Here is a 27,724-nt window from a genome sequence, read left to right as displayed (position 1 = left end):
GGGCTTATAATTCTTTTGTTTATTGTGTCTCGTTTTTCTGTTTCAAAATATATACAAAAATTTAATTTTACCTTTGGCCATAAGGCTCTATAATTGGCTCTTCTATGGGGATGCACCTTGGTGTGCCCTGGCTTCATACACACCACTGCTCTTGGTGGGATTCAGCAGAGCAGGAGCAGTGCAGGTTTGGAATTAAAGGAAATTCCAAATTAGGTGTAGATTTTTTCCTCTGGTAGCTTTGGAACAAATTTAGACCCATTAACATGTTTGAGTTTCTTATTTTTCATTTATAAAATGGGGTGAGTTGTGGTGACCAGATGATTTCACAAAATGCTTTTTGAAGTATACAATATTAAAGTTGTCTTTTAGCCTGGTGGTCTTCAAACTGTGGGTGTTCTCTTATTAATAGGCAAACAAACAAAAACTCCAATTCAGTGGACCAAACATTAAAATAATAACAACAACAAAATATCAGATGTTGCTTGCTTCGGAGTAAGTTCCCCCACCCCAAACCCTGGTACTGGGGATTGAACCCAGGGCTGCTCAACCACTGAATTCCAGCCTCAGTTCTTTTAATTCGAGACGGTCTGAATTGGCGAATTTCTGTCATTTGGCTCAGGATTAGAAGTGTGGCTACTGCCCTCAGGCTAAGGCAGATATTTACACACCCAAGGTGTTTCTTTATTTTTTGGTTCTGGGGATTAAACCTCGAGGGGCTTCACCACCGAGCCTAGTTCCCAGCCCTTTTTGAGGCTGGGTCTCACTAAGTTGCTTAGGGCCTCGCTGTGATGTAAATTGCTGAGGCCGGCCCGAACTTGTGATCCTCCAGCCTCAGGCTCGGGAGTGCTGGGACTGGAGGCGTGGGCCGCCCGGCCGGCCCACTGTTTCTTTCTACCGGTGATAGTACAAACTTTTGGAAGACTGTAGAGCAGCGCACCTTCCAGAGGTGTCACTGGGAGGAACCTGGGTACTCGGGACTGAGAGCAAATCCATCCTGTATCGCCCATCTGGGCGCCTCGGCCAAGAAATCGCGGACGGGAACCCACGCGCTGACCACGACCCGATGACCCTTCTCCAGGGCAGGCCCGGCCAGCCCCGGGAGCCACCTGGACGGCGTCGCACCTCCCGCGTCGGGGCGGGGTCAAGAGGAAGCGCGCGCTCTTGACGTCATTGCCGGGCGCCGGTGCCTCCGCTTCTGCCACTTCGCGGGAGAAGTTGTTGGCGCCAATGGATCCCGAGTCCCGATAACGGATTCCCCAGCCCGCCGGCCTTCCAGCCTGCTCCTTAGTCCTGGGGCTGCGATGGTGAGCCCCGGGGGGAGGCCGTGCAGCTCGGGGGCCTGGGAGCCTTTGCAGGCCGGGGGCGGATGGAGTGCTCCTGGGTGCGGCGTGGGGGAGGACGGCGGTGGGTGCTCGGCGGGGGAGCCCAGGCACCCGCGGGGCCGCACTCCCTGCTCTGGCTGCAGACTTCCCTGGGAATGCGGGCTGCGGCGCTCTCCGTCGCCCGATGCGCGGGGATTTGGGTGCTACGCGGCACTTTCACTCTTTTTTCAACTCTGGGGGAAGGGAAGAAGGAAGAGTGGTGATGATTTGGGGACGGAGCGTTAAAGTTAATTTCCTGTTTACTGTTGCTCCAAAACTCCGTTTAAGTGCTTCCTGGAGCGCTGATTTCAAGATGTGGGTCAGGAGGAAGAATGCAACAAACTTTCCTTTCTTAAGAGTAAATTGCCTGAGGCCTTCAAGTTTCATGATGAGCAGCTCCCCGCAACTCTCTTCTCAGTCTTTTTGAGTCTCAATGGCTATAAGGGGAAGACGGTTCATTTTGTTTGAATGTTCATAGGAGTTAAACGGATAGCACAGTTTACCAGGAAAAAAACAAAAACGCAAAGAGTAGAAACAAATGTACTGTATTTGACAGCTGTCATCCCTTATCACCTGATGTTAAAACAGTGATCTTAAACCCCCCCAAACTTAAGTGCATAATTCTGTATAAAGCATTTCAAACGAATTGAGAGTACAATAGCAGCCGGCAAGAGACATTCATCATGGTATGGCAGTGTATACAAATATGTGCTTGAAATATTTCTAAAGGGTAAATTAAGCTGTTCTATTAAGACAGAAGATACTTACCAATCATATGTAATTTTTAAAGTCATTCTTAACCTTGTCAGAATGCCAGGATTCTGAGGAAAAAAGTTTCATGCCAAATTGGGAAACTTTGCAGCCCTTTGTGTTTTTTCTCAAAAAAGGATATAATAATGATGATAATAGCCACCCTGAACCAACCATCATCTTCAGGTCAATATGTGAGCTGTTTTGCTTTTAAATACTTTTTTTTTTTTAAAAAAATATTTTTTTAGACATTGATGAACCATTATTTTATTCATTTATTTATATGTGGTGCTGAGAATTGAACCCAGTGCTTCGCAAATGCTAGGCAAGTACTCTACCACTGAGCCACAATCCCAGCCCTTAAATACTTTCTTTTCATATTGACCCATAGCAGTTCAGTTTTACAGATGGTAAAGAGACTTTTTAAACAATTTGTCATACAACTATGGTTGAACTAGAATTAGAACCTAGGTGTTTCTGGCTACTGCATTTTACTACCTCCCTAAAATGATTATCATTACACTTTGGATTTGGGGAATCATGGTAGGGTGGAAAATTGATGAGATTTGAAGTCTTGAAGGTGAAAATGAGATGTTGTTTTAGTTTAGTAGTTTATAGTTATATGGTCTTGAGCCAGTTAAGTGGCTTAACTTTAGTCTCTATTTCTTTATCTGTTTAAAAAAAAAAAGGTGTGGGGGGGATAATAGCTATCCCTCCAATTTTTTTTAGGATTAAACAAGATAATATATATATATATATATATCTTCCATTTTGGAGCATGGTATGTAGTAGGTAATATACAACTGCTTAATTTCCAATAACTTGTTTCTTTCAGAAGGGACTCTGAAAAAAATACATAAGATTTTAAGGGAAATTGTAGATGCTTCTGATGTCAATTACAATGAACCAACAGCTTGTATGGTTAATTTCTGATCATTTAGGTACTTTTAAATTTGGTTCTTTCTTTCTTTAGAACTTCTGTTCTTGATGCAGTTGAAAAACAAACCTTTTTGTAGAAAAGAAATGATCAAGTTGGTCAATTTTACTGTTTGCTAATGGGAAAAGGTTCTAGAAAGTAGTAAGAATTTTGTATTTTGGCTTTTGACTTAGCTCTCCAGCCTCTAGTACAAAAAAGTCTAGCAAAACCCTAGGCTAAAATTCTATTCCACAATTTTTTTTTTTTATGCATCTGTGTACAAGTTATATTATAGGACAGTAGTTCTTAAATTCTATTTGAGTCAGTTCCCTTTGGTAAATGTGAATGGCATGCAACTTTTCTGCCCAGAGAAATACACATAGGCCTGTAACATATCATCTTAGCTTATTCACAGACAAAAGGTAATCTGGGAGCTCCATTTCCCCCCCAGATATTTTCCAATCAGAAGTTACTAATAAAGGAATAAAATACTGTGTCCACATAATGGAATACTGTTCAGCCACTAGAAAAATAAGAAAATTATATACCCTGATATAAAATAATCTCCAAGATATAAATTCCTCTGGAAAGAAACACAAGGAATTAACTGGTAAGATTAATTGTTGTCAGAGATGGGAAGTATGTGTCTGAAAGATATATGTTTTGAACCATGTGAATATAAAAGGAATAGAAATGAAGTCTCAAAGGAATAAGAAATGAGTCATGTAAACAATTTGAATTGCTATGAGAGTTAATAGTTTGCTCAAAATGTGAATAAAACCCAAGAGATGCTACTTTTAAGAAATCAGCATATAGGTTGACATGGCAACACACACCTGTAATCCCAGTGACTCAGGAGGCTGAGGCAGGAGGGTTGTAAATTGGAGGCCAGACTCAGGCAGGCAGTTTAATGAGACTTTCAAAATAAAAGTTTAAAAAAAGGGCTGGAGATGTAGCTCAGTGGTAGAGTGACCCTGGATTCAATTCTCCAGTACTGGGTGGGCGGAGTGGGGAATCAGCATATGTCATTAATTGGTTGGCATAATTAAAAATATACATAAGGTTGAATTAAACACATCAAACTTAAGGGGCAGCATTTTTGAAGGACTGTCAGGTCACTTTAAATACATTGTAATCTCAGCTGCTTTGTCATTGTTTGCTGTGTGAAATTCTTGCTTCCCTGGACAGTGTTGTGATCCCATTGTAATGTAATTTTGTCATATATCCTAGTACTTGGTCTATGAGGCCCCTACCTGTCCCTCTGATTTTACGTCTCAGTTTTGGGTGGTATGAAGTATAGAGGTCAAAGTTTATTCTTGGGCATGTGGATATTTAGTTGTTCTGGCACCATCTTTTGAAAGGGCTATTCATTTCCCATTGAATTATCTTGGCACAGTTGGCAAAAATCAGTTGACTCTAAATGTGATTTAGATTTGTTGGATTCTTAAATTCTATTTCTTTGGTCTCTGTCTATTCTAATGTTGCAGTGCACTATCTTTCTTAATGTGGCTTTTTGATAATTTTTGAAATCTTTTGGAAGTAAGAGTCCTCCAACTTTTTTTTTTTTCCTCCAAGATTGTTTTGGCTATTCCAGTCTCTTAAATTTCCATATGCATTTTAGAATAAGCAGAGTAGCTAGGATTTCGATAAGAAATGTGTTGAAACTGTAGATCAATTTGGGGAATATTGCCATCTTAAATATATTGTCTTCTGATCTATGAACATGTAATGTCTTCCTATTTGTTTAGATCTTTGATTTTTTTCAAATAACATTTTGAATTTTACACTTTTTCTTTTTTGTTTTTGGCAGTGGGGTGGTGGGTACTGGGGATTGAACCCAGGGGTGCTTTACTACTGAGCTATATCCCCAGCCTTTTTGATTTTCTTATTTCGAGACAGGGTCTTGATAAGTTGCTTAGGGCCTTGCCTAATTACTGAACCTGGCCTCAAACTTGCAGTCTTTTTGCCTCAGCCTCCCAGGTTGCTGGAATATAGGTGTTTGCCACTATGCCTGGCTTACACTTCTTTTTGTTAAATATATTCCTATAATTTATTATTTTTGGTGATATTTTAAATGAATTTTTTTTTTCCTTTTTAGAGATTTGGCCTCATATTGAGGGCCTCATAGGTACTAGGCAAGTGCTGTACCACCAAGCTATACTCCCAGCCTTTGGAGTTGTTCATTTCAGTTTTGGATTGTTCATTTGCAAGAGTATAGAAATATGGTTGAGGGCTGGTGATATGGCTCAAGTGGTAGCGCGCTCGCCTGGCATCTGTGAGGCACTGGGTTCCATCCTCAGCACCGCATAAAAATAAAATAAAGATATTGTGTCCACCTAAAGCTAAAAAAAAAAAAAAATTAAAAAAAAATAAATATGGTTGGGGCTGGGGATGTGGCTCAAGCGGTAGTGTGCTTGCCTGGCATGCGTGCAGCCCGGGTTCGATCCTCAGAACCACATACAAACAAAGATGTTGTGTCTGCCGAAAACTAAAAAATAAATAAATAAATAAATATGGTTGAATTTTGTATATTGATCTTGTATTCTTGTTGAACTCATTTATTCTGATAGTTTTATAAAGGATTTCTTATGATTTTCTATGTGAGTGTGTTGGTTAGCTTTCCATCACTGTGACAAAATACCTGAGATAAACAACTTCCAAGGAGGAAACATTTATTTTGGTTCATGATTTTAGAGGCTTCAGTCCACAGTTGGCTGGCTCCATTGCTTTTGGGCCCATGGCAGGGCAGAACATCATGGTGCCTGGGGTACATGGTGGAACAAAGCTGCTTACCTCCTGACCACAGGAAACAAGGAAAGGGGAGAAATTGGAGTCCCAGTATCCTTTAAGGGCATATCCCCAAAGACTTACCATTCTCCCATTAGGCCCCCCTCCTAGAATTTCCACTACCTCCCAGTAGTGCCACAGACTGGCAACCAAGCCTTTAACTCAGGAAATTCTGGGGGACACTCTGGATATAAACTTGAGAAACTTAAGATGAAAAACAGTCCTCTTTGCAGAAAATAAATGGCGAAGGACTGGGGCTGTAGCCCAGTGGCAGAGCACTTGCCTAGCATGTATGAGACACTGGGTTTGATCATCAGCACCACATAAAAATAAACAAATAAAATAAAGCATGCTGTCCATCTACAACTACAAAAAAAAAAAAGAAAAAGAAATGATCAAGTTGGTCAGTTTTACTGTTAATGGGAAAAGGTTCTAAAAAGTAGTAGGAATTTTGCATCCTCCGGTATTTAGTTAAGCCCTCCAATGTCCATTACAAAAATATCTAGTGGGGCTGGGGTTGTAGCTCAGTGGTAGAGCACTTGCTTAGCATGTGTGAGGCCTTGGGTTTGATTCTCAGCACCACATATAAATAAAGATAAAAGTCCATTGCCAACTAAAAACAAATTAAAAAATATATCTAGCAAAAACCTAGACTAAAATTCCATTCCATAATTTTCTTTTGAAACAGCTGTGCACAAGTTATATTATAGGATGGTAGTTTGTAACTTCTCTTTGGCTCACAGTTCCCTTTGATAAATGTGAATTGTATGCAAATTTTTGCCCAGAGAAATGTACATAGTTCCATAACTCATTGATTAGCTGATCCACAGGCAAATATTATTTTTTGTGTGTGGTACCGGGGATCAAACCTAGCACCTCAAGTGTGCTATGCAAGTGCTCTTCCACTGAGCCATGCCCCGAACCCCAATGTGTAAGACTTATTTTTTTAGTCTGTGAAAAGAGAGTCTTGTCCAATCTAGGTATCTTTTATTTTGTTTTCTTGCCTATTTGTGTTTGTGTGTGTTTTGCTGTACTAGGGATTAAACCCAGGTCTCACACATGCTTGGCAAGGGCTGTACCATTGAGCCATACCTCCAGCCCTTAATTTATTTTGAGATAGTGTCTCATTAAATTGACCAGGCTAATCTAACCTTGTGATCCTTTTGCCTCAGCCTCCCATGTAGCTGGGATTATAGGTGAGCAACACCATACCTGGCATTTGCCAAATTCTTTTCTTTACTAGAACTGCCACAATGTTAAATACAAATGGTCTTAGGGGGATCTTAGGGGGAAAGCTTTCTTCGAGCTTACTTTTTGCTTCCAAAGATCTTAATAAAATTTAAAATACTTTAAAATTGTTAAACTATCTCAAATTTTATTTGCTATGCTGTCACCAGCTACTTCAGTGTATATTTTATTCAGAAATATAGTTTTGCATTTTAGTGATTAGTTCAAGATAAGAGATTTTTATATTTAGAGATTTGGTAATGTATGTTCATAATCAATTTCTGCTGTTTCTGCTTGTGAATCTGGTTGGCTATTTAAAAATATTAAACAGAAATATTTATATTTCATCAATACTGTCAAAATAGAGAAGTGAGACCAACATACAGTATTTTGGAAATCACTCTGCAGAGCACTGTGATACTTATTTTGCATAAAATACTATACTCTAGAAGATAAATGACCACAGTGACATAATTTGTTTCTGTTCACATTTTCATAAGCAAGTATTACTTGCATGTTGGTTGAGCCCATTAGCAGTAATTAGAGTTCCTTTGGTTACACCTCAAAGTAAATATATATCAGCTTTTGTACTCTGACATTCTAAAGCTTAAAGGTCATTGTGGTACTACTCATTTCTGTGGGTTTAGGAGGGTTTGTTGCAAAAACATTTTTTTAATCTCTATTTTTTTTAGTTGTCAATAGACCTCTATTTTTTTATTTATATGTGGTGCTGAGAATCGAACCCAGGTCCTCACAACATGCTAGGCAAGTGGTCTACCACTGAGCCACAACCCCAGCCCTCTATTAATAGTTTTGAAATCAACCAACCAAGGAGGAAACATCTTGATATGGGTTGAAGACATACTAAATGCCTTATTTATTTGTGTGTGTGTGTGTGTGTGTGTGTTTGAGTTTGACAAAGTCAGATATTTTGTTTTAGCCTATGTATATTCAGATTGTATTTGGGCTGCCTGATATGCAATACTTCTCTCTAATAGTGTTGTAGATTGTTAGTTATACCTTAAATGAGAAAAATGCAAGTAGCCTTTGCTTATATTTAAGTACATCTTAAATTTCAAACCTTTTTTTGGGAGAGGGGCGTTACTGGAGATTAAACTCAGGGGCACTCGACAACTGAGACACATCCCCAGCCCTATTTTATATTTTATTTAGAGACAGGATCTCACTGAGTTGCTTAGTGCCTGGCTATTGCTGAGGTTGGCTTTGGACTCAAGATCCTCGTGCCTCAACCTCTTGAGCTGCTGAGATTACGGATGCACCACAGCGCCTGGCCTTTTATTAGAGAATGTCTTGGTGTTCTCAATTTTCTCACCTTTTTTTTTTTTTTTTTTAGTTGTAGATGGACACAATACATAAGGGTTTGTTAAATAAGTAAATAAATGAATTTCTGAATCAGGGCAGTGGCAATAGGAATGGAAGGGAGAATACAGCAGTATTTGGGAGCAAGATTAGGTTAGAGGAGTAGGTGGAGAGTCAGAATGAGGAGGAAAGACAATGCGCTTGTACCTTCTTGGGTGAACAGAAGTACAGTGTGTGGAGATGGGAGATCAAAGGACAGAAGCAAATGCCAGAAGAAGATGGTCATTATGAGTTGGAGGCCCCTTTGCGCATTTGGACAGAAGTGTATGGAGCTCAAAGGAGGTTTGGAGTGGAGGGCAAGATTGGAAGGTGTGTATTTTAAGTTGTATGGAGGTTAAGTGGGTACCTGTTAGCTCACACAATATGAGTGTGGGTTCAAAGTTGTTAACTTGGATTTCGTGATAGGATTTGGGAAAATCCCCAGAACTGCATTCCATATTTAACAAAACAAAACAAAACAAAACTAAAAAAAACCTCACAAATGTATGATATGTCAAGGCCATTGTACTGTGTAACTAATTAAAACAAATAAAAAACCCCCTCAGAGCTGGGTATGGAACCCAGGGAATCCCACATACAAGGCAAGTGATGGACCTCTAAGCTATACCCCTAACCCTCCATACAGAGTTTTCTGTGCATGTTTGTTTTTGTGTATTTTTGGGGAATGTATTCATACCTTTCACCAGATTTATGAAAGTGCAAACACTGCTGGTATTGTTAGTGAAAAAACCATTCATTTTTTTTTTCCTTGACGTGTGCTTTGGCATATTTTAACAAGTGGGTACCTCTGTCAGTGGCTTACAAGCTCTGCAAGGGGATGGACCACAAGGATAGGGAACTATTGTATAGAGTGGTACATGATGCATTTTCTGAAATGTTTGATGAGTGAATAAGTACAGATAAACTTTGTATCTCCAATAAAAAAAAAACTAGAAGGTAAAACTTGTTGGTATGAAGACATTTTCTCTAGTCCTTTCTACATGACTTTATATGTAAGCTATCAAAACATTTCATTACAACGAATAAGGTAACCTAGAGAACTACATTGTTGTGCTATATTATGTTGTAGGTCTCTTTTGGGTTTGATCTGAATTGTGCTCATTCAAGTAGTTAATATTTGTTTTTTTGGATCAGAACTCAATTCTAAAAAGTTGACTTATACAATGTTAGCCCTGGTGGAAATGTTAAACTTATGAAATAAACCATTAGATCAGGCACAGCCGTCTCAAATGCTTCAGTTATCCTAGTTATGCAAGTTTGAAAGGGGACCTTAGTTTTTAAACCTGAATTATATAATTATTTCAAATTCTGTTGAATTTTGCCAGTGTTGGTTTATATTTTTGGGTCAGATACCTGAAAACTTTTGCTCTATATTATTTAATTGAGAGAGTAGTCTTAAGTTTCTATGATATTGAATGTGACTTCAGTCTTTCCTGTCCTCTTGCACACACCTAAAAATGGAAGTGAATGTTTTCATTGTCATGGAAGGAGCCTACCAGATGGTCAGTAGATTCTAGGCTGTGTTGGGAGAATGGTTTCTAGTCCCCATTTCTCTTCCTGTACTGTGCTTTATGGCATCTGTTTTTTATTTCCTATGCTCAGCTTTGTTTTCTAAAGCCAGAAAGATGAGAGCAGAAAGTAGAATTAAGTTCCATGAGAACAAATTTTTGCTTGTTATGTTTATACCAAGCCCTAAGAATAGTTAGTTCTTGGACTCAATAAGGTTTTTTTTTTTTTCTTTTGGTACTGGGGATTGAAACAAGGGTTGCTTAACCACTGAGCTACTTCCCAGCCTTTTTTTTTTTTTTTTTTCTTGGTATTTTGAGACAGGGTCTCTCTAAGTTACTTAGGGCCTTGCTAAGTTGCTGAGGCTGCCCTTGAACTTAGAAGCCTCCTGCCTCAGCCTCCCATGTCCACTGGGATTCAGTAGTATTTCTTATTGAATGAATAGATGAGTAGTGAATAAAGGAAACTGACTCAGGACCTTGCAAGTCTTCCTGTTTAGAACCTGTTAATGTTCAAAGGTTTCTCAAATAACGCTTCTGTTTCTCATGGTGTCTTCCTCAGGGAAGTTCTTGAGGCAGGTGCCACACTTTGATGTATCAGTAACATCAATTTTGTATGTAGTGATATTTCTGATTTTTTAAAAAAGTAACTTGTTTGGCTAAAACAAATTTTGAAGAAGAGGAAGTACCCTATTAAAATGAAAGTGTTTTTTTTTTTTTTTTCCTTAGCCACAGTATTGTTTTAAGACAGGAGAGTAACATAAAGATCAAATATAGAAAGTTAACTTTAATAATTCAGCTCACAAATAATGCACAGTTTTAACTTCTTAAAATTAATACCGAAATATGAACTCCAATTAAAGATTTTTTTGATACAAATTTATTTTTAAATTTAGGAATTGATGCACCCTTTTACTTTGTTTTAAATACAACGTTTAAAAAGTATTTGTAATTTCTAGTAGGAAAACATGACCTGAGTGAGTACCCCCTGGCAAACCACTATTGAAAGCTTCAGCTGCCTTTGGTGCAGAGCTGTGGGATTAGCTTCACAACACTCAGCTGTCCTGAGGTGAGACATCAGAGGTTCACTGTTCTGTTACTGTGGCATCCATTAGGTGATCTAGATTGCTTTTCCTTCAGGAAGGGCTGTCAGGAGGGCATTATGCTTTACCTCCAAATTTGGCTCACAGTTTACTGCTGAATGGGTTGCTCAGGTATTTTGACATGTTTGCCAGATTCTGGGCCACATTCTGGAAGTCCTCCATAACACCAGGCTTCTGCATAGCTGCAAGAACCTTTGTGTCACTAAGAATTTCACTGAACCCAGGCATTCCTCCCATTCCAGGCATTCCTGCAGGAAAATTACCGGGCATTCCTCCAGGAAAGCAACCTGGAAAAGAGCCATTCTGAGCTTTTGATTGTCAGCTGGCTTCTTTGTGCTCTTCTCAAGCCTTCTTAACCCTTTCTAGGCTTTCACTGATCTCTCATCTTCCTGCTTTTACTTGTACTTTCTCTGTGTTCTGCAAGTTTCCAGGCCCTCCCTTGAACTTCTTTCAGCATTCGCTCTAGCATTCTAATTGAGACACAGGCAAGGCAAGATCATAGGCTGCTACTTCCCAGTGTCCCAGAAGAATATGTACTTTCCCTTGCCTCTTGGAAGACTGAGCTGAATCAGGATGTATTGGAATGGCTCTGTCACAGTTCCAGATGGCAGCATTTGGCTGTTCTAATTTGAAAATGCTGGCTCTCTTAGTATACAGAATGGCCACCAGGAGATTTGGCATGATGGCATCAGTGAACAGGTCAATGGCTATGCTTAGTCCACCATCATTTAGGGCTGCAGTGGCAGCCCCTTTCTCCTCTCTTGCCTGGCCTCTCATCACCTCCGTTATTGCTACATTTCCATCTCCCATTTCTTGAGGTTGTTTGTGTCTGGTTCAGTTGCACCTTCGCTGTAAATTTTTAGATTACTTCCCTCAATAATTTGCCTGCCTCTTTTTCTTTGCCTTCTTTCTACTTTTTCTTCCTCCATATTTTCTTCTGATTTAGATTTATGAGTAGCAGGTGACCCTGTAACTGCCACACCCTCCCCATTTCCTCAGGAAGTGTACTTTGTATTTCCTCTGCATGCAGAATGCTTCTGTCCTGCCCACACATTTTTCAGGAAGACCTGAAACTCACTCACTCGGTGAGGATTGAACCCAGTGCTCTGTACTGTATTTAGGTCTTTATGTACTAATGTACCCATTTGTCATCAGTACTGGATGTGCATGGTTGGAGGTGGGAGGCAGAGGGCCTCCGCTGCCGCTGCCCAGGCTGCAGCCCCATATTTCAAAACAAATCTAAGCCACACACAGTTAATCCCAGTGATTCTGGTGACTGAGGCAGGAGGATCACATTCAAGGTTAGCCTCTCCAATTTAGAGAGACACTGTCTCAAAAAAAAAAAAAAGGTCGAGGGGGATGTAGCTTGGTGGTAGAGTGCTTGCCTAGCATGTGTGAGACTCTGGGTTCAGTCCTCAGTACTGCAAAAACAAAAAGAAATTACCACAATTTCATTTTACATAATCCAGAGCCTTTTTTTCTGATCCCAGGTTTGAAGGTGAGTGGTTTTAGGAATAACCATTTATGTAGTCATTGAAAATTAATCAAACATCTATTTAATCTGGTGTACTGACCCTGTACTTGAGATATGGTAGTAAGATAGACAAGCTTGCTGTATGGAACTAACAAATGTCTTTAAACTTAACTTTCTATGAGCATCAGTTGTTAAGCCTCAGTTCAGGTGTTGCTTCTTCAGTCCTGTATTAAGTGCTCCCCGTGCTTTCATAGCCTTGTGGTTAGCTTTTTATTTTTATGTGGTGCTGAGGATTGAACCCAGTGCTCTGTACTGTATTAAGCCTTTATGTACTAATGTACCCATTTGTCTTCCAGGAAGCTTCATGAAGGCATTTTTTCTCATAAAGGAGCACTCAACTTTGCATCCTAAGTCCCTGGCACAGAGCCTACCTGTAAGCTTAAAAGGATCAAGTGTATCAAAAATAGTAGGAGGAGGCTGGGGTTGTGGCTCAGTGGTAGAGTGCACTGGGTTCAATCCTCACCGAGTGTGTGAGGCACTGGGTTTGATTCTCAGCACCACATAAAATAAATTAAAAAAAAAAAAGTCCATTGACAGCTAAAAAATATTTTTAAAAAATGGTAGGAGGGGAAAGTGCACGTAGCTAATTGGTGCCTACATCTGCATTTGCATAGTCCCTTGAGTTATAGGAACACTCTGAGGAGGCAGCCATGGTCAAGTTGAAAACTAGGATAGAGATTTGGAGTGAGAGGACCAGTTTCCATTCCGGAGGTTTTTGGTGTGCCACTGCTAATCCTCATAGGGGTCCGTGAGGCAGGTGGCATCATGAGGAGACGAAAAAGGACAGAGAAATGAAGTAACTCATGCCACGAGTCTCATAGTAAGTGGAAAACTTGTTTGTCGGACTTAATTATTCATTCCATTCATTTATAAAGTGGGAATGTATTTTAATTTTATTTGCACTATTCACCACACAGAATTATCAAAAGACATAAATCTGTGTCCAGTTGCTGTAAGTCAAATATGAAAACTAAGCATTTTACTTAGTTTTTCTGTTAAAATTTGTTATTTAACTTTTATGTGATCTTTGCCTGAATCTTTTGCCTGGCTTGAATTGACCTGTTTGTTCAAAGAAAGAATAGTTAATAACTGCTCTTTTTTGGTTTCTGCTCCCCAGAAATGGTCAAAGAAAAACTATATTCTGGGACAAGTGGTATGTGCACATTTAAAGTTTTACTTCCGGGCTGGGGATGTGGCTCAAGCGGTAGCGTGCTCGCCTGGCATGCGTGCGGCCCGGGTTCGATCCTTAGCACCACATACAAACAAAGATGTTGTGTCCGCCGAAAACTAAAATAAATAAAAAAAAATAAAATAAAATAAAGTTTTACTTCCCTAGTAGCTGGGGCTACAGGCATGCTACATCCTGGCTACATTTAAGATTTTGATAAGTGGTGCTGGGGTTGTAGCCCAGTGGTAGAGTACTTGCCTAGCACATGTGAGGCACTGGGTTCAATCCTAAACACAACATAAAAATAAATAAAACAAAAATATTGTGTCTGTCTGTAACTAAAAATATTAAAAAAAAAAAGATTTTGATAAGTATTGCTGAATTATCTTCCAGGAAGGTTATGCCAGTTTTTACTTCTCTCAGCGTTGTGAGCATCTGTTTCCCCACATCCTTGATGAATTTCAGCATTATCAGTCTTTTAAAGCTTAGAGGAAACCAATCAAATTTTAATTTATCTGTTTATTATTTGTGAAGTTGAGCGTCTTCTGTGTGTTGGTTGTTTGCATTTCATTTTTAACTTGTCTATTACTAGCTTTTATTGTTACATTGGCTTATCTTCTGTTGATTTGTAGGAACTCATTTATGTATTACATATATTTACAAATGTTGTAGACAGTTTTTGGTTGCCTCTATTTTAACTTTTTGGCATCTTTTTTGATTTTTATCTAGTCAGACCTTATGATGTTTATAGCTTTGGTTTTCTGCTTAGAAGGCTTTCCCCTTGCCAAGATTATAAAAGTAAATTTTAAAATTTGTTCCCTTTTCTTCCTTTTTACTCAAATATTCTGGCAGGCAAAGGAAGTGTTGAGAGCCATTCTTTGATAATATGATTAGATACTAGGATTTATCTGCATTGCATGAAATCTTTGAAGATGTAGAGTATTAGAAAGGAAATGTTAATTGGAAGGGTAAGGTAAAGTCACACTATATAAATTAATTAGCCTAATTGCTGACCTTTGCTTCTTGCATGTTTGTGTTCTACAGCTGCTCACACTGGAAAGAGTCCTAAGAAGTTGTTTATGACAATTCTTTTCTAAAAGTTTAGGTTTTTAGTACATATTGAGTGAGATCAGGATGCATTTATTTCTTTTATGCTTCAGAGTATAGGGATGTGGGGGGAGGGAGTGGGTAGAATTAGGGAAAAGGTAAGGAAAGAATGGAAAGAATTAGGAAGGAAAGGGTGTGACAGTGTTAAGAATGGCAGTAGAGATAAAATCAGAGTGTTCAGAGTTACTGATAGTTTTATTCTCTGAATTATATTTTGTTTTCTTTGGAGTTTTAAGCATTTGTGGCCCAAAACCGGGTTGTACATGGATGTTAAAAAGACCTACTATTCAAAACTTAGTACACTGATGGTTCAAGTTTTGGTATTTCCATGATGCAACTCTTTGTGTGTTTAAATAATCATCACTATTTTAGTGAAGAATCACTGTGTAATTTCAAAAAGTGAAACTGATGTGAAACCCATTTCCTTCAGAAGCTATAAAGTAGTCAGCCTTAATCTTGATTCTTTGCAAGTTATAAGGAAGGCTGTCTTTTTTAAAAATATTTTTTAGTTGTTGATAGATCTTTACTTTTATTTATTTTTACGTGGTGCTGAGAATCGAACCCAGTGCCTCACATGTACCAGGCAAGTGAGCTGCCACTGAGCCCCAGCCCCAAGGCTCTTTTTCTATTCTTTGCTTTAGTACCTCACAAGATGTTTCAGTGTTAGAGATGAGGTATCCATTCTATAAGCAGTGTTTTTGGTTTTTTTTTTAAGATTCAGACTTAATTAATGGATTTATAACTTTTCTATATTAGGAGATTTACAAAAGAGGGTTTAAAATCAGGGAAGTCTTTAATCTTTCTCTCATCTCTTATGTTAACATGCCTCTGTGCCTCATTTGTCTGCTTTGTTTATTGGCTTAGACCAAAGCTGTTTGTGTCTTGAAAAAAACACTTTGAGGTTTTTGATATCATATGAGTATGACAGTTATTGCTTAGATCCAGCAAATAATTGCCATCTTTTCTTATAAAAGTACTTTTGTAGTCATTTCTCTCAAAGAATAAAGAGAGAAGTTGGAGGGATAAAAAAGTTAAAAATTATGAACATGAAGGATAGGAAAATGGTACAGCTGTTTTTTTTTTTTTCTTCATTTTTTTGTAGTTGTAGATTGACAGAATGCCTTTATTTTATTTGTTTATTTTTATGTGGTGTTAAGGATTGAACCCAGTGCCTTACACATGCTGGGCAAGCGCTCTACCACTGAGCCTCAGCCCCAGCCCCTACAGCTGGTTCTTGAACTTAGTTCTTTGGAATTTAAGATTTCGAATTCTTATTATTTTGTGATCCTTACACCCTTGCCTGTAAACATATTTATAAATGGAGATGTTTCGGTGTTGTGAAGGGATAGTAGTTCAGCAATGAAGCTTTTTGCTGAGTCACATTGTGTTAGATTCATAATTAATTCTCATAAAGCACAGCTTGATTAGTTCCACTTTGTGTATGAGAAAACAGACAAGTTAAAGCAACTTGTTCAAGGTCACACAGATAGAAAACTCTAGATCATAGAGTCCCACCAAGTTTTTTTTTATTCTCATGTCTATTTCCTCTATACAATTGTTTCTTCAAGACCAGATTCTAGAAAGTTAGGGAAAATGCATGCAAAGTAAGAGAAAAGTTAGTAATTTTAATTATAAATTGTAAAGTTGCATTGGATTGGTGTGAATTCTAAAGATGAATATGGAGTAGAGTAAGAAGAACATATTGTAATGAGCACCCCAAGTTTTTCTTCGGAAATTTGGGAAAATCATATAAAGAAAAAAGTAACTTCAAGCTTTCCTAGCAACTAAGAGAGATTAGGGTTGAAAGAGTTATACTTCTCTTAAACTGAAGAATACATTCCATGGATAAAGATCATATTCTTCAACTTTTTGTTTTCTCCCCAGCTATGCTGGGTTATGTTGTACATACATGATCAATAAATACCTGAGACTTTGCACATGCTAGGCAAGTACTCTACCACTGAGCCATATCCCAGCCTGGCAAATTTTTTTTTTTTTAAACTTTATTTTATTTGTTTATTTTTATGTGGTGCTTAGGATTGAACCCAGGGCCTCACATGTGCTAGGCGAGCGCTCTACCACTGAGCCACAACCTCAGCCCCTCCTCCTCCCCGCAAATTGTTTTTAATGCAGGTAATCTTATCAGGTAGCTTTTCTACATTAAAATGATGTCACTGCATGCATGGAACTATCTTGGTATGGAGAAATTACTTAGGGTAAACCAGTGTGTGAGTAAAGCTGTGCCATTTATTGTTGAACTTAGAATATTATATGATTACTATTTATTTATGAGTCTTTATTTTCTCTTAGGATATTCGGAAATTCTTTGGAGTTATACCAAGTGGAAAAAAACTTGTAAGTGAAACAGTAAAGAAGAATGAGAAAACAAAGTCTGTTGAAGAAACTTTAAAAGGAAAGAAAGGAATAAAGGAAATCAAGGTCAGTTTTCCAAATGTAATTTTTTATTGTATGAAATGTTAAATAAACTGAGTTCCTAAACTTGATATACTGGGAGCCATGAGTAAATTAGATTTAATAGACAGATCATTTGGTCTGTGTAACATTTCATCTATGGTCATCTGAAATTGTGCCCTCATATGCAAAGTACATTCATTCCATCTCAGTAGCCACAAACAGTCTAAATTCATTCCAGCATTGTCTTAAAGTCCAAAGTCTCATCTAAATGTCATCTAAATCAGATATAGGTGAGATCTGAAGTATGATTCATCCTCTCTAACTGTGAATCTTTGAAACCAGATATCATGGTGAAACAGGCATAAGCTAGACCTTCCCATTCCAAAAGGGAGTCATCAGAAGGAAGAAAGGGATAGTGGGTGGTGTCAAGCAAGTCTAAAATATAGCAGGGCACATTAGATTTTTAAGGCTCAAGGATAATTTTTTTTGGTTTATGCCCTATCTTCCAGACCTACTAGGTGGTAGTTCTGTCTCCATAGCCCTAGGCAGCAGTCTTGCCTGTGTGGCTCTCCAGGACCTCTCACCTTCAAGGCTACAGATGGAGGATGTCTGGTCTGTTGAAACCAAGCGGCTTCAGGTTTCACACTGTTGAAACTGAAGAGGCAATTCTGATGACCTCTGAATTGCCTTTGCTGTTATTCTTCCTTTTTTCCCTGAAGAATATAACTATTATTCTGTCCTATAGAATCTAAGAAGTCCCACATCCTTCCTTTGTTCTGTCTCCATCCCCTTCAGTTCAAACTGGTAGTGTTTGTGCTTATGGAATCCCATAATCTCTTTAGTGCTAATTCAGATGTTTTGGGCATTCTCTTCAGAACATGCTTTCTCATTTTTTGCAGTATAAACAGGCTGAGAATTTTTCAAGTTTTAAGTTCTGGTTCCTTTTTGCTTAACAATCCCTTTTCAATTCATCTCTCTCTCCTCCATTTTACTATAAGCAATCAGCAGGACTCAAGCTACACCATCAACGTTTTGCTCTGAAATCTTCTCAGCTAAATATCTAATTTTCTTCTTTAGAAGTTCTGTCTTTCAAAATACAAGAACACAATTCAGCCAAGTTCTTTACTCTAGTTTTCAATAATTTCTTACTCTTTCCTTCCTTTTTTTTGTGTTGGGTATCAGATCTAAGGCCCTTGTGCATGCTAGGGAAACACTACCACTGAGCTAGATCCCAAGCCCTACATTCTTATTTTTATGAACATTCTGTTCATGATAATATACATATTCTCTGAGATGAAAGAAGTTTTTACTATAGCACTCATTTAACTCCTCTTTTTTTATGAGCCTTTACTGGAATTGACTTTAATGTCCATATTTCTGTTAACAGTTGTGGCAATCTAGGTTTCTTCTAGCTTGTATCTCAAAACCCTAGTAGCTCTTACCCATTACTCAGTTCTAAAGATGCTTCCATATTTTATGTATCTTATATTTATTTTATACTTTTATTTATTATATATATTTTATATATATATTTATTTGTATTTATAGCAGTATTCCATTTCTCAGTACTAAAATTTGTATTGGGGTCTCCAGAGAAACAGAACCAATAGGATATATATATATATCTCCTATGTATATATATGTGTTTGTGTGTACATATACGTATAAAGAAATTTATTACAAAGAATGGGTTCATGTGATTACAGAGGCTAAAAAGTTGCAGTTGGCAAGTTGGAGACTTGGAGAGCTAATGGTGTAGTTCTAGTCTCAAGTTTGAAGGCCTGAGAAACAGGAGAGCTAATAGTGTGGTTCTGGTCTGAAGCCTGACAAACTTAAGACCCAGGAAGGGTGACGTTCCAGTTATAGTCCAAAGGCAGGAAAAAACTGTTGTCCTAGCTGCGAGCAGTCTGGCATAAAGAATTCTTATTTAGCCTTTTGTTATTTTTAGGCCTCCACCTACTTGGTTGAAGTTCATCTACATGAGGGGCAGTGTTATGGTTTAGGTATGAAGTGTCCCCCAAAAGTTCATGGTGTGAGACAATGTAAGAATTTTCAGATATGAAATGATTAAGTATAAGAGGTCTGATCTAATCTGTGGTTAATCCACTGATGGATTAACTAGGCAATAACTGCAGGCAGGCAGAGTGTGGCTGGAAGAAGTAGGTCACTGGGTGTGTAACTCTCCCTGGTGAGCAGAGCTAACTCTTGTTTCCTGGTTCCCATGTCCTGAGCTACTTTCTTCTACCATGACCTTGTGCCATGATGTTCTGCATCACTTGTGACCAGAGCTATGGAATCAGCCAACCATAGATTGAGTCTCTGAAACTGGGAGCCAAAATATCTTTTCCTCCTTCAAATTGTTCTTGTCAGGTATTTTGGTCACAGTGATGAAAAGCCGACTGAACAGAGGGTATCTGCTTAACTTGGCCTATTATTGATTTATTCTATTTATTAAGCTCATCCAAAAGCACCCTCGCAGAAACACTTTGTTTCTGGCATACCTTGTGGTCCACTCAAGTTTGTATATAATCAGTCATTATAGGTCATATTTGTTTCTTTCTTTGTATGTCTAGTTATTTTGGATTTGTCATGGAGATTGTGAATGATATGGTGTAGGAACTTTGGATTCTGTTATATTATTCCAAAGAATGTTGATTCTTTTGGTTTATTAGGCAGTTGACTTGACTGAATTTAAGCTCTAAATTCTTGCCTCCCCTGTGACAGGCAGCTGCAGAAATCTTTATTCAATTCGTTTAACTTTAGCTAAGTGATTGGAGGTGTTCCAGAAAGGATAGGAGAAAACCAGAAATTGGGGCAAAGTTTATAATAGGCAGAATTTGGAATTCCTTTTCTGTAGTTCTTTCCTTTGGGAGAAAAACATCTTTGACTTTTGAATTATTGTAGTTGCTATTAACTCTGTTCTCTGATTTAATGATATAGATTGAATTATAATGGTTCATTTGTTCCATTTTCCAGCAAACTAGTTGATTTTATGTTTTTGAAGTTTCATTATGAATAGAAATAGCATATATTTTTACCTTTTAATTGTTTACAGGTTTTTTTTTTTTTTTTTGCTGCCTGCTTTCTTGATGCTTTTTTGGAAAATTTTAATGTTAGAAATGTGATGTTTAATTACAAAATATGAATAATGCCTTTTGCCTTGGTTTTATTTTTCCAACAGGCATTGGATAGTAGTGGGTTTCTAGTTTAGATTTTATTTCTAGTTTAGATTTTATTTTAGTTTAGGTTTCATTTTTTTAGGAAGTAATGCCTTATATAATGTTAAGATAATTTTCTGTTACTATAATAAAATAGCTAGGATAGTCAACTTACAAAGAGAAAAGGTTTATTTTGCTCACAGTTTTGGAGGTTCTAGTCCATGTTTGATTTATCCCATTGCTTTAGTATGGTGGTGAGGTAGTACATCATGGTGTGAGCATGTAACAGAGCAAAGTTATTCACTTCATGGCCAAGGGGCAAAAGAGAAAGAGAAAGGGTTCAGTGTTTCACAATCCCCTTTTGGGGACAGCTCCACCCCACCCCATCTGCCTCATAACTTAAAAAGTTTCACTGCCTCCCAATAGTGCTATACTACCCTGGCAACCAAGCCTTTAGCACATGGGTCTTTGGGGGGCACTCAAGATTCAAACTGTAGCACCTTGTCTTTTAATATCTGACATTCTTTTATTCTTTGTTACGCATTTTTGTTATTGAAAGAGGGGCCCAATAATAATATAGCTTTTTCTGTAATTCTTTACATCCTGATATAGTTATTGTGTGGCTTTTTCTTTAGTCTAGTAAGAGCATTATTAACATTTTGGGCTAGAAACGCTGTTGTGGAAGACTGTTCTGTGAATGGTAGGATGTTCAGTAGCATCTCTGGTTTACTTATTAGATGTCCCATAACCCTCCTCCCCCTCAGTTGTGATAAATAATAATGTCTCCCAACATTGACATATGTCTCCTTGGGAACAAAATTGCTCTTGAGAACCATTAAGCCCAAGACTAATCAGGGGGGAAAAATAAAGGGATGTTATATGATAGGCTTCTTTGTGTTCTAATTATATTATGATGTTTTTAGGTAAATAGCTCTTGTAAAGAGGATGCCTCCAAACAGAAGCAACCAAACAAGAAAAAGAGGATTATCTATGATTCAGGTAATAGTTCTTCTAAGGACCTTTAAAGTTTAAAAATTATTTTGTATTTCTTAGAACAGTGTTTTACAAACTGATGTTCTGAGGCACTTAGTTCTCTATGATGTTTATAAGTACTGTGAGAATAGGGCTGTACGTGCAAGTAAATTTTTTTTGGGGGGTACCTGGTATTGAACCCAGGGGTACTTTACCATTGAGCTATATCCCCAGTTCTTTTTATTTTTTATTTTGAGACAGGGTCTCGTTAAGTTGCTGGGCTGACAATGAATTTGCAATCCTGCTTCAGCCTTCTGAGTTGCTGGGATTACAGGTGTGTGCCACTGTGTCTGGCTATTAAATCAATTTTTAGGGGCTGGGGATATAGCTCAGTTGGTAGAGTGCTTGCCTCATATGCACAAGGCTCTGGGTTCAATCCTTAGCACTATTCCCCCCCCCCCAAAAAATTTTTTTTAATTAAGTAATTTTTTTTTTTTTTTGAGATGGAGGTCTTGCTATGTTGCCCAGCTGGTTTTGAACCTCCTGCCTCACTCCCAAGTGCTGGGATTATAGGCAGGTAACACTGTGCCCCTCTAAAACAATTTTATTCGATTGCAGAATTTATCAGAACATGAATGTTATATCTAATATGCATCTATTCATACATGTGTGTATATATGTGTGTATATGTGTATATGTATGGTTGTGTTCTGTGGTGCTAGAATCAATTCCAGGATGTCATATATCCCCAGCCCTGAACCTAAATATATTAATGTATTATGGTTGTTTAGATGGGGATAGAACATGTAGCATGTCTCATATTTACTTTGATTATGGTGCATTCATTCATTCATTCATTCATTCATTCGCAGTACTGAGGATCAAACTCAGGACTTCATACATACTATCCAAGCACTATATCAGCTCTACTAGCTATATTCCCAGCCCATATTTTAAAAAATAATTATTTTTTCTTTGGGCTGGAGGTTCTTGAAAGTTGAATTTAAAAAGAGTGTCTTAAAATATTTTTATTTTTATTTATTTATTAATATTTATTTTTTAGTTTTAGGCGAACACAATATCTTTATTTTGTTTCTATGTGGTGCTGAGAATCGAACCCAGTGCCTCACGCATGCTAGGTGAGCACGCTACCACTTGAGCCACATCCCCAGCCCTTAGAATATTGTTTTTAAAACAGAGGTCTAAAGTTTATTTTTTGTGTTTGATTAAAAGATGTAATCATTTTTGCTTGCATTTAAAAAGGCCTTGAACTTGTGATACTAAGTCTCCTAGTAGCTTTATTTATCTTTTGAAATGGGATCTCACTGTGTTGCTCACTTTGCTCTCAAACTCCTGGGCTCAAATAATCAACCTGTCTCAGTCTCTTTGAGTAGCTGGGATTCCAGGTATGTGTCACTACACCCAGACTTTTTATCATGATTTTGACAGTGATAGAAATTGTATTGCCTCAGTTCTAAAAGTATTTAGTATTTATTATATGTCTTTTACTGCTCTGTTTTTTTTTGGTTTATGTGTATGTATGTGCGAACACGCTCTGGGGATTGAACCCAGGGCCTTGATGCTTGCAAGGCAAGCACTCTACCAACTGAGCTATATCCCCATCCCATATTGCTCTGTGTTGTAAGGAATTTATAGAAGTGTGTGTCTATTCTCTAGGAGTTTCCTTTGTTTGGAAAACTATTGCAATATAATTGTTTGATATAATTTAAGACAGTATGAGTCAGGACTTATAAATGCATGGTGCAGAGGAAGAGGAAGGACAGCTAGTTTATGAAACATTATGCTAAGTGCTCACACTTTGTCCTGATTTATAATATTTAAGTGTTCTGGGCAATTAGGCTGTGGTGGGCAGAATAATGGTCCCCAAAGATACCTAGAGCCTAATTCCTAGAACCTGTGAATATGTTAGGTTAAGTGACAGAAGGAAATAAAAGTTACAGAGGCTAATCGGATGACCTTCAAATAGGAAGATAATCCTGGATTGAGGTGGGCTTTGTGTGCACAAGAAGTAGGAAGGCAGAAGAAGAAATTTAGAGAGAGATTATGGAGGAAGTTCAGAGAATCAGAGATGGCAGAATGAGAAGGACTCTACTTGATATTGCTGGATCTGATGATGGAAGAAGTGGCTATGAGCCAAGAAATGTTGGCAGCCACTAGCAGCTGGAAAAGTCGGGGAAAGTGATTCCTTCCTGAGTGATCCAGCAAGGAACAGCCCTGTTGACACCTTGATTTTTTTTTTTTTTTTTTTTTTGACCAGTGAGATCCATTTCAGACTTGTAACCTCCAGAACCACGAAGATGATAAATTTATGTTGTTTTAAGTTATAAATTTTGTGGTGATTTGTAAGAGGAAACTAATATACAGGCTTATTGCTGGCTAAAACTAACGGGTGACAATTTACAAGAGAGATGTGCTCTGAAAAGGGCCTTGAGGAGTTGATTCACAATAACTACTTAAGAATGTTATAATACTTCTTTTCAAAGTTTTATTTTCTGTTCACCTACAGATTCAGAATCAGAGGAGACAGTGCAGGTAAAAAATGCCAAAAAGCAATCAGAAAAATTGCCATTGTCTTCTAAACCTAGTAAAATTTTGCGGAAGGATCCTGTTACATACATTTCAGAAACAGGTAAGGGTACTAAATACGTTCAGTTATTTGGAGCCATGCAGTGTTAGGCTCTTGAACTTTTCATTTATGTTAAATTGTATCTCCTTCATTTTGAATTGAATTTCCAGTGCCTTTTTTGTTTTGTTGAATCATATTTATTAGGGGAATGGTCATCTTTGGCATTTTCTGTGGGCTAAAGGGCCAATTAAAGGGGAATTTAAAAAAAATGCTTTATATTGAATCATATTTTGAAGATTTATCTTGAATTATATATTGAATTATTAATGGGTTATTTTAGAACTACTTTTTTATGTAAGTTTTTTTTTTTGATCTTGCATGCTAAAGTCATAATAATATGGTGATTACACAGATATGTGGGCTTTCACCCAGGAGCAATTCATCACTGAGCTACATCCCCATCCCTTTTTATTTTGAGGCAGAGTCTCACTAAGTTGCTTAGGGTCTAGCTAAATTGCTGAGGCTGGCCTTGAACTTGCAATCCTCTTGAGTCTTCTGAGCAGCTGGGATTGTTGGCATGCGCCACTATATCCTGTTCTGTTTTTTTTTTTTTTGTTTTTGTTTTTGTACCACTGAGCTACATCCCCAGAGTTTTTTTTATTATTTTATTATTTTTTTAGTTGTAGTTGGACACAATTAATTATATTTGGTGCTGAGGATGGAACCCAGGGCCTTGCACATACTAGGCAAATGCTCTACCACTGAGCTGCAACCCCAGCCCCACATTTTTTATTTTATTTATTTATTTATATATTTTTTTAATATTTATTTTTTAGATGTAGATGGACACAACACAATGCCTTTATTTTTATGTGGTGCTGAGGATCGAACCCAGGTCCCGCCTGTGCTAGGGGAGCGCTTGACCACTGAGCCACAGTCCCAGCCCCAACGTTTTTTATTTTTTAATTTGAGACTAGGTCTCACTGTTTCCAAGGCTGATTTTGAACTTAAAATCCTACTGAGTAACTGAGGTTTCAGGAATGTACCACTGTGTCTAGCCTTATTTATAATTTAGCACAGATGTGATTTGAATTCTCTTTCTCTGGTGACACTAAAGATTTTATCATTATTAAAAAAACAATGGGAGCTGAGGTTGTGGCTCAGCGGTAGAGCGCTTGCCTAGTGCATGTGTTCGATCCTTAGCACCACATAAAAATAAATAAATAAATAAACAAAGGTATTGTGTCCAACTACAACCATATATATATTTATAAAGGATGGTTTTTGTACTTAAATTTATTTGATCAGTTGTAAGAGTGATCAAAGAACAAAAGACATTTATAAATAATTGTGTACTAATCTTAAAGTTTCATGAAAAGTTGTTTATTTGTATGAGAATCTCTGAATTATATTTTCATGGTGGGGGGAGGCTTCAGATAAGTTAGTGGTAAAGTCATTTTGATTTAGTATTTTTAACTCCTAGAGGAGACCCTAACCAGAATAACATGGCATGATCTATATGTAAGAGCCAAGCCCAGTACCTGACACATTTACTGCTAGGCAGTCAAAAGGAAAAAAAAAACAAAAACAAAACCCTAAAAAAAAGCATACACGTGAACATTATATGAGGCATTTATTGATGAAATTGTTCAAATTGATCAAAGGCAGAATGTAAATGATGTGAACATATTTTTGAAACATTTTTAGCAAACTGATGTATTTCTTTGTTATGACAGAGGCACATTGGAACTTCTAACCTTCTCCTGTTGCTAAATTTGCTCAGACACATTGTATAAATGAGGTCTATTTTTTTAAGGCCCCCCTCCCCTTCTGATCTGGCCACCTTTGTGAAGTTTTGAGTGTGTGGGTGGGATAATGAAAACAAATGGCAGTAGGTTTGTTATGTAACTGAAGGTGGTGTGATCAGGCTTTGCAGTAGCACCCTGAAACAGCAGTGTGTAAACTGCCATGGCCTTCAACTGTGGATCAGACTAGTGTTATCTTGTGATTTTAAGTACACAAAAGGGGTCAGACAGTTTAAGGGTTGATCAGAGATTTTCTTTAACACAGGACTGTTTTTCAGTAGAGGAATTTTTGAATGTGTATACTGAAGAGATGTCTAGCATTTTATCTGAACTTTTTATGACCATTAGGTAATGTTTGTATCATTTTGTAAGTAAGCATTATCTGCTTGTTGTAGGGCAAAGTTTTGGGGTACATTGTACCCATCTAATGTGATGCTTATTATGCAGCTTTCTATTTTTTCCTTAGAACTGAAATATAGGAAAGAAACTAGCTCTATTCTTGCCTGCCTTTATCTTCTTGTACTTTTTTGGGGGGGACGGGGTGGAGGTTACTGGGGATTGAACTCAGGGGCACTCACCCATTGAGCTACGTCCCCAGCCCTACTTTTTTGTAATTTTTTTAGAGATAGGTCTCACTGAGTTGCCTAACATGTCTCTGCCATTGCTGAGGTTGGCTTTGAAGTTTTGATCTTCCAGTGTCAGCCTCTTGAGCTGCTGGGATTATAGGCCTGCGCCATTGCCACCTTGCCTGGCTTGTACTTTTTGTTCTTTGAAATGATAAGTGAATGAGATTGAGACTATTAAAAAGTCCACAGTAAATTAGCATAATACGATCAGACATACAATAAGGGTTTCAGAAAAGAAAAGTACAGTTCTTGAGCCTAACAAATTACCTGAAAATCCATGATCTTAAAACAATTCTTTATTTTTTCTTTAAGCTAGAACTAATTTTCAATACTAGATGTTAAACATATTCGTTTTACATTACTAGTTAAAGTTAAATGAAATGTTTGTGGTAATAAGAGCTTAAAAATACAAATTCTAGGGGCTGGGGATATGGCTCAAGTGGTAGCGCGCTCGCCTGGCATGCCTGTGGCCTGGGTTCGATCCTCAGCACCACATACAAACAAAGATGTTGTGTCCGCTGAAAATAAACATAAAATATTAAAAAAAAAAAAAAAAGCGAGACCTAACCAACTCAGTTAGGCCCTATTAAAAAAAAATACAAATTCTAATCTAAAATAACATGATTTATTTAGAGTTTGAAGCATCTTATAAAAAGGTATTATATAACATAATTTGGTTATAAAAATCTGTTAGTTCCAAAATATAGTTTTTGTTTACTATTCCATACTGTATCTTTTATTTTATGCTCATCTTTTTTATTCTCATTTAAAAAACTCAACCTTTGATGTTTTTCTTGTAGTATAGCATAGCCTTGGTTAAATATTTTTTTTTTCTTTTTTCTTTTTTGGTACTGAGGATTTAACCCAGGGGCTGTGTACCACTGAGCCACATTCCTGGCCCTTTTTATTTTTTATTTTGAGATAGGTCTCACTAAGTTGCTTAGGGTATCACTAAATTGCTGAGACAGACCTTGAATTTGTGATCCTCCTGTCTTAGCCTCCCAAGCTGCCGGTATTCCAGGGTGCATCACTGTGTTGGGCTACCTTGCTTAAATCTTTACCTATTTTATCTTGTCTTTGTTTCTAGATATGTAAAAGGGGGATGTTACTAGTACCTACATCAGTGAGTGGCGTTATATCAATTGATTAATACCTGAAAAGTTCTTAAAAATTGGGACTGACACATAGTAAATTCTGAATATGTTTTGACTCTATTCATAAACCTATGTCTACGTTTAAAGGCAGATTCTGCTTTTGTTTAGGTACTTAGTGCTTTCTGTTGATTATGCGATTATGTTTTAGAACTTTGGAAATGGTCTTTGA

The 27,724-nt window shown here is 37.7% G+C and overlaps 1 protein-coding gene and 1 pseudogene across 4 annotated transcripts in view; one reads left to right on the top strand and one right to left on the bottom strand.

The window, feature by feature from the left end:
• Positions 1-1,067: 1,067 nt before the first annotated feature.
• The window catches only part of Rfc1 (replication factor C subunit 1), a 110,704-nt gene continuing 84,047 nt past the window's right edge, over positions 1,068-27,724 (top strand). For 3 of the 4 annotated variants that reach the window (XR_009227133.1, XR_009227131.1, XM_058580686.1), the window contains exons 1-4: positions 12,853-12,936; positions 17,149-17,277; positions 21,335-21,410; positions 23,911-24,033. Coding sequence is in view for 2 of the 4 variants with exons in the window: in XM_058580686.1 (XP_058436669.1) it covers positions 12,868-12,936; positions 17,149-17,277; positions 21,335-21,410; positions 23,911-24,033 (397 nt within the window). In the remaining 2 variants the exon portion in view is untranslated. Of the gene's footprint in view, positions 1,305-12,852; positions 12,937-17,148; positions 17,278-21,334; positions 21,411-23,910; positions 24,034-27,724 lie in introns of those variants that run through there. The other variant, XM_046450607.2, reaches the window with a different exon arrangement.
• On the bottom strand, positions 11,087-12,174 carry LOC124109900 (hsc70-interacting protein-like; annotated as a pseudogene).

Source organism: Marmota monax, unplaced genomic scaffold (assembly GCF_021218885.2).
Source record: "Marmota monax isolate L192 unplaced genomic scaffold, Marmota_monax_Labrador192_F-V1.1 WCK01_AAM20220418_F8-fsc00025, whole genome shotgun sequence".
Lineage (NCBI taxonomy): Eukaryota > Metazoa > Chordata > Mammalia > Rodentia > Sciuridae > Marmota > Marmota monax.
The sequence above is the reverse complement of the archived record's forward strand: the minus strand, read 5'-3'. Positions and strand labels throughout refer to the sequence as shown.